The sequence below is a fragment of the Loxodonta africana genome, chromosome 4 (genome assembly GCF_030014295.1).
Source record: "Loxodonta africana isolate mLoxAfr1 chromosome 4, mLoxAfr1.hap2, whole genome shotgun sequence".
Lineage (NCBI taxonomy): Eukaryota > Metazoa > Chordata > Mammalia > Proboscidea > Elephantidae > Loxodonta > Loxodonta africana.
The window spans coordinates 27,881,399-27,893,417 of record NC_087345.1 but is presented as its reverse complement, the minus strand read 5'-3'; the positions used below and the strand labels follow the sequence as shown (position 1 = coordinate 27,893,417).

Genomic DNA, 12,019 nt, shown 5'->3' with positions numbered 1-12,019 from the left:
TTATGCTTGAGCCCATTGTTGCAGCCACCGTGTCAATCCGTCTCATTGAGGGTCTTCTTCTTTTTTGCTGACCCTCTACTTTACCAGGCATGATGTCCTTCTCCAGGGACTGATCCCTCCTGATAATATGTCCAAGGTATGTGAGAGGAAGTCTCGCCATCCTTGCTTCTAAGGAGCATTCTGGCTATACTTTTTCGAAGACAGTTTTGTTTGTTCTTTTGGTAGTCCATGGTATATTTAATATTCTTCACCAACACCATAATTCAAAAGCGTCAATTCTTCTTTGGTCTTCTTATTCACTGTCCAGCTTTTACATACGTAAGAGACAATTGAAAATACCATGACTTGGTTCAGGAGCACCTTAGTCTTCAAGGTGACATCTTTGCTTTTTAACACTTTAAGGAGGTCTTTTGCAGTAGATTTGCCCAGTGCAATGTGTCATTTGATTTCTTGACTGCTGCTTTCATGGGTGTTGATTGTGGATCCAAGTAAAATGAAATCCTTGACAACTTCAATCTTTTCTCCGTTTATCATGATGTTGTTTATTGGTCCATTTGTGAGGATTTTTGTTTTCTTTATGTTGAGGTGTAATCCATAATGAAGGCTGTGGTCTTTGATCTTCATCAGTAAGTGCCTCAAGTCCTCTTCACTTTCAGCAAGCAAGGTTGTTAATGAGTCTTTCTCCAATCCTGATGCCCCTTTCTTCTTCATGTAGTCCAGTTTCTCAGATTATTTGCTCAGCACACAGCTTGAATAAACATGGTGAAAGGATACAACCCTGACGTGCACCCTTCTGACTTTAAACCACTCAGTATACCTTTGTTCTTTTGGAACGACTGCCTCTTGATCTATGTACAGGTTCCTCATGAGCACAATTAAGTGTTCTCGAATTCCCATTATTTGCATTGTTATCCATAATTTGTTATGTTCCACACAGTCGGATGCCTTTGCATAGTCAATAAAACCCACGTAAACATCTTTCTGGTATTCTCTGCTTTCAACCAGGATCTATCTGACATCAGCAATGATATCCTTCTTTCCATATCCTCTTCGGAATCTGGCTTGAATTTCTGGCAGTTCCTTGTCGATGTACTGCTGCAGCCCCTTTTGAATGATCTTCAACAAAATTTTACTTGTGTGTGATATTAATGATATTGTTTGATAATTTCCACATTTGATTGGATCACATTCCTTTAGCACAGGCATAAATATGGATCTCTTCCAGTTGGCTGGCCAGGTAGCTGTCTTGCAAATTTCTTGGCATAGATGAATGAGCACTTCTAGCTCTGCATCCATTTGTTGAAACATTTCAGTTGGTATTCTGTCAGTTCCTGGAGCTTTGTTTTTTGCCAGTGCCTTTAGTGCAGCTTGGAACTCTTCCTTCAGTACCATAAGTTCCTGGTCATATGCTACTTCTTGAAATGGTTGAAATTTCACCATTTCTTTTTGGTATAGTGACTCTGTGTATTCCTTCCATCTTCTTTTGATGCTTCCTGCTTCAGTTAATTGTGTGTATATAAAACCAAAACACCAAACCAGTTACTGTTGAATTGATTCCAACTCATGGCAGCCCCTTACATGCAGGGTAGAACAGTTCTCCATAGGGTTTTCAAGGCTGTGACCTTTTGGAAGCAGATCACCAAACCTGTCTTCCCAGGTACCTCTGAGTGCGTTCAAACCACCAGACTTTCAGTTAGTAGCCCAGTGCTTAACTGTTTGTGCCACCCAGGGACTATCTATCAATCTGTCTGTCTCTCTATCTATGCAATTTCTGGACTATGATTTATATTTGCTGCAATAATAATAATGATAATGTCTTATTAATCTTTGCTTCCCGAGTCCTGGACAAAGTAGGCACTGGGTAAGTGTTTGTTAACCAAGCAAATGAAGACACATTTCACAAGGGGGAAGGTGTAGGGTGGGAACGGGGAGGGAGGAGAAAGGATCTCATCCTAAAGAGGCATGGGCTCACCGGGTGGTCTGCATCCAGTTCTGCTCCATAGCTGAGAATCTGATTGGCAAATCTGTCGAGCTCTTGAATGGTCCTTGGGAACCAGGGCACTGCAACACAGAAAAGGCAAAGTCCGGAGGGGCTAACTGGCAGGATGTGGTCAAAGACCTCACCAAGGTTAGAAGCAAGATATCAGCACCAATTGAGTCAGTGGTGCAAGTAGGAACCCAGATAACCCCCAAATTACAAAAATTCAAAACTTAAATCTATTTGCCTTTTCTGGGAACTAATTTTAAAATATGTTCCCAAACATAGTATGTTTCTGAAGATTTTCTCTGAAATATCTCAAAGTTAATCTCCCTACCACTCAACATGGTACAAAACCCATTGCTGTTGAGTCGATTCCAACTCATAGTTACCCCATAGAAGAGAGTAGGAATACCCCATAGGGTTTCTGGGGTTGAAATATTTATGGAAGTAGACTGCCACATCTTTTTCCTGTGGAACGGCTGGTGGGTTTTATTAGCAGTAAGACGTTGCATGTAACCCCAAAATACAAATTAGATAAAGCCAGAGTTGCTCTAGTGGAGGCAAAATATGAGCCCCTGAAACCAACTCTCCTCACCCCATCTTCCCATCATGTCTCCCTCCAAAGGCCCCAAGCATCCCGCAAAATCCTTTGATCCCACAGTCAGTTTGAAAACCATTGGTGAAATGGAATGAACAGAGTCAGGTGGTCTGGGACTTGAAGATGCCTCACGGTTTCTAAAGAATTTGTGAGCTTGTTTTTGTAATAGCGTAGTAAGGGAAAGAGGGGGGACCTGAGTTCTGCAGCTCACAATGGCTGCAGAGGAGGGACCCCAGGGAGAAGAGTAGGTAGCAGCATCTAAATCCCTGTGACTTACAGGGAAGAAGACATGTTGAAGAAGAGGGGAGTGGGAATTGTCTCATGGATGAGCAGAGGGTAGGGAATTTGGGACTGTAAATTCCATGAGGGCAGGGGCCATGAGTACTCTGTATTTCTAGGCACATAGAGCTCAGGAATAAAGGGAGGAAGGAAAGAAGAAAGGAAGGAAGGGAGGGAAGAAAGGTGAGAGGAGAGAAGGAAACGGAGAGAGCAAAGGAGAAAGGAAAGAGAGAAGAAAGGACAGAAGGAAGAAAGAAGAGGATAAAAGGGAGGGAGATAGGGAAAGGAGGAGGAAAGAAGAATTGAGGGAAGGAAAGGAAGGAGGGAGGAAAGAAGGGAATGAGAAAGGGAAGGAGAGAGGAGCAAACTCTGGTTATGTTACCATGTAAGGGATTAAGGACAGTCATCACTATCCACAGTAGGTCGACTCTGCTCTAGTTGCTGTTTCTGAAGTATCTCCAAAATGAGGAAGGTATTATAACCCCTATTATACATATGAGAAACTGAGGCTCTGAGAGTCTAAATAACTGGTGTAAGATCACACAGGAAGCAACAAAATGGCAGGCCCTGAAAGAAACCAGAGGGCAGAGTAGTCATGGTGGGAAGCAAGGAAGTAAGCTCAAGGCGTCCAGTATTTCCCCTGAAATGAGGTTCAGGGGGAAGGACGCTGAACTTGCAGTCATTCAGGTCTGGTTTAGAATCTAGCCTCCAACATCTGTCTACTCTCCTCTCTGTGGCTCAGTTCCCACCTCCGTAAAAACGAGGATAACAGAAAGATTAATAAACTCTTTTCTGAGGCCTTACCATGTGCCAGGTACTGTGCTTAGCATTTCTAATAGAGCATCTCCTTTAATCTGAGGTCCTCCATGAGCAGGAAATGAGATTATAGGCAAAGTGCACAGCCTAACGTCTGGCACAGAAATGGTGGCTCACCATCTTTTGTTCCGTGACCTGGGGAAGTGGCAGGAAAGGACATGTGTGCCATCTAGTGGCCACACTTGGGGAAATGTCACTCATGAAATAAGCATATGAACCTCAGGACAAAAAGCAGCTGTATAAAACATATCACAAACAACAAGGAGTTTATCTCAATGGTGTTAATAAAGGCCACTTGCTTCCATTGATTGGAGGGCTTAAACTCTCTACTGCCCATATTAACAATAAAAACTAAGAGTGAGGGCTATTCTAAGTACATTACCAGTGATGTGGGTATGATTGGTATTCCCATATCGCTGTTGTTAGGTGCCATTGATTTAATTTCGACTCATAGCGACCCCATGTAACAGAGTAGCGCTCCCTCATAAGATTTTCTAGGCTATAATCTTTACAGGTGGAAATGCTGGTGGCGTAGTGGTTAAGTGCTACAGCTGCTAACCAAAAAGTTGGCAGTTCACATCCACCAGATGCTCTTTGGAAACTCTATGGGGCAGTTCTACTCTGTCCCGTAGGGTCACTGTGAGTCAGAATCAACTAGACGGCAATGGGTTTTTGGTTTGGAATCTTTACAGGAGCAGATAACCAGGTCTTTTTTCCCATGGAGCCACTAAAGGGTTTGAACCACCAAACTTACAGTTAGCAGCCAAGAACTTAACCTTTGTGCCACCAGGGCTTCTTATGCCCTTATTACAGATGAGAAAACTGAGGAACAGAGAGGTTAAGTGACTAGCCCAAACGCACACTCTGGTAAACAGTAGGGCCAGAATTCAAACTCAGGCCCAGCTAACTTCATAGCCTCTGGTCTTGACCACCAATCCATCCAGCCACTAATGGGAGCTGGCAGAGCAGACTGGTTAGGGGTGTGGCTCTAGAACCTGACTGCATGATTGTTGCTTTTCAGTTTCTACTTGGAGGTCTCCATGCCCCTAAGGCCCAGCCCACTCCTCTAGTTTGGCTCCCTGTGGACAGACATTGCAGTAGTTATTGCAGCTGATGTTTGTACAGCACTTGCTATACGCTAAGCAAAGGAGCCCTGGTTGTGCAGTGGTTAAGCACTTGGCTGCTAACCAAAAGGCCAACAGTTCAAACTCTACAGCCACTCCATGGGAGCAAGATGTGGCAATCTGCTTCGGTAAATATTTACAGCCGTGGAAACCTTGTGGGGCAGTTCTACTCTGTCCTATAGGGTCGCTATGAATTGGAATCCACTCAATGGCAATGAGGAAGTGCTAGGCAGGAGCCCTGGTTGTGCAACGGTTAAACACTTGACTGCTAACTGAAGGGTTAGCGGTTCAAACCCACCAGAAGCTCCACAGGAGAAAAGACCTGGTGATCTGCTCCTGTAAAGATTACAGCCTAAAAAACCCTTGGGGCAGTTCTTCTCTGTTACTTGGGGTCACTATGAGCCAAAATCGACTTGTTAATACACAACAGTAACATGCAGTAAGCACTCTCCTAGACACTGTACATATATATACTGCTTCATTTAATCCTCGCAACAGCCCCACGAAGTAGGTATTGTTATGACCCTCATTTTACAGATGAAAAAACTGAGGGATGGCGGGGGAGTCTCTTGATAGATCTCCTTGGTTCCAACTACCTTGATCTCAGGGTCTGGAATGACACAGCACTGTGTTCCACCCACCTAAAACATGGAACCTGGCTTCCCACTTCACTGCCTAAACTTCTACCCAACCATTCTTTCCTCCTTTTGTCTACTGATCTGCCTTGCACAATGACCGCATTGGAAATGAAGTCCGTTTCCCACCTAGGTTTGGAAGGGCATAGGAAGGAGACTCCATGGTAGTCAGGCAAAACTCAGGATTTCCTATGAGACTATTCCTATTTATCCAGAATGTTGCCACCAAGGAGCTTCATTGAATGACTCACCTGGACAAGGGAACCTGTCCCTCACCTCTGGACTAAGCACCATTGATAAGCCCATCACCTCACTTCCAAGCCACCCCTTCCCCATTCGTTCATCAGTTTTCTCTACCAGAAATCATCCGTAATTCTGGCAGTGACAGCTGCTCCTGGAGAATGTGCCCGGGGAAACCTTCTTGCTGCACCACCTTCTGACACTTGGGAACCTTAGACTCATCAAAGGAGAACCCACAAATATGTATTGAGTATCTGCTGTGTACCAGGCACTGGGCATAGAGGGGGGAACACCATGGAGTCTCCACACTTGAGATGCTTACATTCTGCTGGGGGAGACAGGAAATGCTAAATTTTAAATGTATAGCAATGCCAGGAAGTTCTTGAAGAAAACTAAAGCAGGGTAAGGAGATGGTGAGTGATGGGGATGCTGTTTTATATGACATCTTATGGCTTTAGACCTCAGGGTGAGGGTCCTGGTGGCTTGACGCTGCCTCACAAAACTGTCCACCACAAACTACCCACAGCCCAGTGGGATCTGGGACACCCAGAGCAGTCCCTAGGCCAGGGCTGGCTGCCTGTTTGTCTTGGGAAGAGCCAGCCTAGCAATGGTTAAGGGCATGGACAATGGAGCCCCACACCATTGGTTTGAATCCTATCTCTGTACTTACTAGCTATGAGACCCAGGACAAGCTGTCAAACCTCTCTGTGCCTCAGTCTTCCCATCTGTAAAATGTGGATATTGTACTTTAGATGAAGGTTTAGAGAACAAACTAGCTTCTCATTAAACAGTACACATATTGTTTTATGACATTGGTTAACAACCCCATGACACGTCAACACTCTCCCTTCTCAACTTTGGGTTCCCTATTATCCTATTACCAGCTTTCCTGTCCCCTTCTGCCTTCTAGTCCTTGCCCCTGGGCTAGGGTGCCCCTTTAGTCTCATTTTGTTTTATGTGCCTATTTAATCTTTAGCTGAAGGGTGAACCTCAGGTGTGACTTCATTACTGAGCTAAAAGGGTGTCCAGGGTCCCTACTCTCAGGGCTTCTCCAGTCTCTGACAGGCCAGTAATTCTAGTCTTTTTTTTTTTTTTTTCTTTTTGTGAGTTAGAATTTTGGTCTACATTTTTCTCCAGCTCTATGCAGGACCCTCTATTGTGATCCCTGTCAGAGCAGTCAGTGGTGGTAGCCAGGCACCATCTAGTTGTACTGGACTCAATCTGGTGGAAGACACGGTAGTTGTGGTCCATTAGACCTTTGGACTAATCTTGCTCTTGTATCTTTAGTTTTCTTCATTCGCCCTTGTTCCCAAAGGGATGAGGCCAGTGGAGTATATTAGATTGCCGCTCACAGGCTTTTAAGATCCCAGACGTTACTCACCAAAGTAGAATGTAGAACATTTTCTTTACATACTATGTTATGCTAATTGAGCTAGATGTTCCCTGAGACCATGGTCCCCACAGCCCTCAGCCCAGTAATTTGGTCCCTTAGGGAGTTTGAATGTGTCTATGGCGCTTCCATGACCTTGCCTTGGTCAAGTTGTGCTGGCTTCCCCAGTATTGTGTACTGTCGTACCCTTCAAAATGGTGGTATTATTAGTACTAATTTATAGGATCAATTTGAGGTTAAATGAGTTAATGTATGTGAGTTGCTGAGAACAGTACACAGCACATAGCAAAAACTACTCAGCTCTAAGTTCCAGAGGATTTTTTTACACTACAGTTAACTCAGCACAGAACAGAAAGAGCACACGTTTTCCAGCGCAGCTAGAAAGTCTGACACTTACTTTGTTGTGCAACTTTGAACAAATGTTTTATTTCTCAGAGCCTTAGTTTCCTGATCCATAAAATGGGTACAAACTATTTTTCCACGTCCTTGCATGAATTAATGCTGTAGCAAATGTGACTCACCTTAGCATAGTGACTGGCCCACAGTAAGTGCTCTGCCAAAGGTAGCCCATGAGGATGAGAAAGATTTTAACAAAAAGAGGAGGGCAGGGAGTATAAGGGGAAGGGGTAGAAGGGGGGAAGGGGAGGGGGAGGGGGAATTGAGAGGAGGAGAAGGGGGAGGGGAAGGAGAAGAAGAAGGTAAACTGGAGTCAGAAAGCTGGTTCTCAGTACAGCTCTGATATTAACGGGCTTTCTATTCTTGGGCCTCAGTTTCACGCTTCATAAAACAAAGGGTGTTGGATTCATTTGTTGCTGCAGTCTCGTTCGTGTTTCATCTACTGAGACCTGTGAAATGCCTGTGAGGGATGACGCTGGCCAGAGGACATAAAAAAGGGCACTCACATCTCAACCGATGTGTCAGCCTCGCTTGTTCTAGAAATACAGTCACTGCATTTTTTTCAGTTCCCCAAGTGCACTTCCTGCATACAATTTCCCATTCTCCTCTCACCAAAGAAACAAGGTTGTACTCCAGGGATGGAAGCTTTTATGCTCCCATCCTAATGCAGAGCGGCGTGTGCTAGCCATCCCCCAACTAACCACCAGGGGGCAGCAAAAAACCAGCATAATTCCTGCTCTAGGTGACTAGTAGTTGGGCCGGTTAACCTTGTACGTTTTCAGGTCTCTTGATAGCGGAAAAAAAATGGAGAACTCAAGAGGGCTACAAAGACCCAAAAGATTCAAGTCTTGACAAAGAGGAGACAAAAGTCAAAGCAGTCTGCCAAGCCTTTTAACAGAACCTCATCGCAGAAGCTTGGAGGGACACTGAGGCAGCTTGAAGCAGGACAGTGCCAGGCCATGGGGTGCTCACCCCAGTCCACGGGCCTCCAGTGTCTCCTGAGCCTCATCATCATCCAGAAAAGGCCCCAAACATAGCCAGGCTGGCAATGTGACAGAGCTTGGTGGTTAACTCTAGAGCCAGACTGCCTGGGTCCAAATCTCACTTCTGCTACTTAGTGGCTTTGGGACTTTATGGAGATTACTTTGGTCCTCCGTTTTCCCATCTGTAAAATGGCCTTAATACCAAAACCCGTTGCCATCGAGTCAATTCTGATTCATAACGACCCTATAGGACAGAGTAGAACTGCCCCATAGAGTTTCCAAGGCTATAATCTTTACAGAAGCAGACTGCCACATCTTTCTCCAGTGGAGCAGCTGGTGGCTTCGAACTGCTGACCTTTCAGTTGGCAGCCAAGTGCTTAACCACTGCACCACCAGGGTTCCTTAAAATGGCTACAATAATAGTGCATATAATAATATATAATAATGATATATTGTTGTTGTTGTTAGTTGCCGGTGAGTCAATTCCAACTCATGGCCACCCCATGTGTGCAGAGTAGAATTGCTTTATAAGATATTCAATGCTATGACCTTTCAGAAGCAGATTGCCAGGCCTTTCTTCTGAGGAACCTCTGGGTGGGTTCAAATTGCTAACCATTTGTGTCATCCAGGGACTCCAATAATATATAATATGATTACATATAACAATATATTCCAATAGTGCAGCTTCTATTGATGGGAGAATTAAAATGTGCTGATACTTATATAGTGCTTAGAACAATGCTTTATAAGTGCTTGGTATTATTATTACTATTACTATCATTATAGAGGAGCCCTGGTGGTGTAGTGATTAAGTGCTACAGCTGCTAACCAAAAGGCCGGCAGTTCGAATCCACCAGCCGCTCCTTGGAAACCCTATGGGGCAGTTCTACTTTGTCCTATGGGGTTGCTATGAGTTGGAATGAACTCAACGACAACCAGTTGGGTTTTTTTGTTTGTTTTTTATCATTATAGAAAGCCAGATGATAAGGCTGGCCTGGTTCATACTTCCTCCAGGCGGCGGCCCAACTCTATCCGCCTTGGAATCCATTCCTCCGCTCTTCCCAGGCATCACTTGAGATTATTGTCTCCCAGAAGCCTTTAGGAAGAATCTATGTATAATATAATGGAAGGAGGGCCCAGACCAGGCCTAACAAGTAAGAGAAGGAGTTCACCAGCTGTCACCTTGGAGAGCAGGGGTAAGGCTTAAGGCAATGAGACTGAGGAGAGGCATGTTCTGGGTGTTTGGTAATGGGTGGATTGAGGCCCTGGCATGGCTGGTTTCCTGGGGCAGAGGCTGACCTGAGCAGGGTTGTGAAGCAAGCAGTAGGGAGACATCAGGTACTATAAAGGTAGAAAGACCAAAGAGGACCCGAAAACAAAATCGGTATCAAGACTTATATTTGTTTAAAAAAAAAAAAAATTGCTATGGAGTCAACTCTGACTCATGGTGACCCCATGTGTGACATAGTAGAACTGCTCCATAGAGTTTTCTTGGCTGTGATCTTTATGGAAGCAGGGCACCAGGCCTTTCTTTTGCAGCACCACTGCGTGGGTTCGAACCACCAACCTTTAAGTTAATAATCAAGTGTTAAACTGTATGTACTGATCTTCATAACATTCAAAGGTTGTGCACATCCTGGATTGGAGCCAGAGGTCTGAGTTCAAGTTTCATCCCTCCCATCTACAAACAGTGTGACTCTAAGAGAGTTACTTGATTTCTGAGTCTCCAGCTTTTCATCTGTGAAAGGGATGAAGCAGCCAATCCCTCTCCTGCCTCTTTGGTTGGGCTGAGAAGCAGCTGAGCCATAGCAGGTAGATCTGTGTCATCATTGCCCTTGGACTTCACAACAAACCCAGGGGACACCAGACTGGGATTCAGGTACATAAGGTCACTGGTGATGGAGCCAGAGTTCAGACTTGTGCACGTCAACACCTGAGCCTTCCAATTGTTCTCAGCCAAAAGGTTATAGCTAACTCTCTTCCTTTAAAGTCACATTTTTTTGAGAGCTTACTAGGCACCAGATACTGTGTTAAACTGTTCACTTCCATTGTCTCTTTTGATTCCCAAAGAAATCCTGTGAGGTAGACCTTATTATTTCTGCTTTACTGATAAGCAGACTCAGACTTGCGAAGGTGAAATGACTTGCTCAAGATCACTGAGCTAGTGAGTAGCTGAGCTGAAATTTGAGCTCTGCAAGATGTGTGCTTACCGGGACTCTGCTGGCTTAAATTACAGAGTAGGAGCTCTAGTCAGTTCCTCTTCAACCACCTCGGGAGGAAAAGGAGGTGACGAACTGTGATGGCTTAAATTGTGCCCCCCCCCCAAAAAAAAAAGTGTGTTGGAATCCTGTGAATATAATCCTGTTTGGGAATAGGGTTTTCTTTGTTATTTTAATTAGATCGTACCTGAGTAGGGTGGGTTCCAAATCTAATCACTTCTGATTAGATGCAGAGACACACACACATGGAGGATGACAGATGTCACATATGAGGATTATCTACAAGTTAAGAAACCAAGTAGCCTAGGGCTACTTACAAGGAAGGAATCGACATGGCTGAGATCCTGATTTGGATATTTAGCCCTCAGAACTGTGAGAAAGTAGGTTTCTGTTCTTTAAAGCCACCCGTGTGTTATTTGTGTTACAGCAGCACTAAGATATTGAGAAGGAGTCCTTGGGTGGTGTAAACTGTTAATGCACTCAGCTACTAACCAAAAGGTTGGAGGTTCAAGTCCACCCGGAGGTAGCCCAGAAAAAGGACCTGGCGATCTACTTTTGAAGAATCAGCCATTGAAAACTCCATGAGGCACAGCTCTAGTCTGACTCGCATGGGATCCCCAAGAGCCGGAGCTGACGCGAATGCAACTGGTTAAAGGAAACTAAGACATAAGCTAGAAGTCTACAGGAAACTTGAAGAAAATCCTTGGAACAGCCCTGAGTCCTCACCCACTTTCTGTCCCAAGCCTCCCAGGATCTAGGGGTAGTCACTTTTTAGCACCTAAGTCCTCCACTTCTCACACACATCTTCACATTGCCTTTCTCCTCCCAGTGAAGGTTACAGGCCTCTCCCCTCACCCCAGTCCCACTCACAATGCTGGGAATCCAGACTGACCCCTGTGACCCAGGCCTCCATTCTGAAAAGTTAAATCAGATTAGCTCATTAATGACCTTTCAAAATACCTCCTTGGTGGGCTGGCCTCTGTGAGTCCCTCCACGGCCTGGAGGGCTGCTGAGCTCGGCGGTTAATGAATGACTTGGACAGGCTGGTGCAACAGAGGCCCTCTGTGAAGACAGAGGGACCCAGGGGGCAGATCATTAATAAATATTGATTTGGCTCCAAGGGAAGCAGCCCATTGAAGAGCTGGCCCCGGACACCCACGTTGTGGTCCCATTAAGTTGGGGTCAGCTGCTCAACCAGGATGCCAAGGGGCGGCTGGCTCAGGATATTCCTGGGCAGAAGCCCCCACAGGCTTGGCCTGAGTCAGCTTCCTGGCCAGCAGGTCAGGAGCAGGCCCATTAAATTTATAGCAGTTCAAGGTGCAGGCTGAGTCCAGTCTAACCTCTCCCTCTACCAGGCT

General features: G+C 45.1%; 1 protein-coding gene across 1 annotated transcript in view; it reads right to left on the bottom strand.

Annotated features, from left to right (window-relative positions):
- PAH (phenylalanine hydroxylase) overlaps positions 1-12,019 on the bottom strand; it is an 88,058-nt gene that overhangs the window by 39,487 nt on the left and 36,552 nt on the right. Inside the window, exon 4 of the mRNA XM_064283683.1 lies at positions 1,973-2,061. Within this exon, the coding sequence (XP_064139753.1) occupies positions 1,973-2,061 (89 nt within the window). The remainder of the gene's footprint in view (positions 1-1,972; positions 2,062-12,019) is intronic.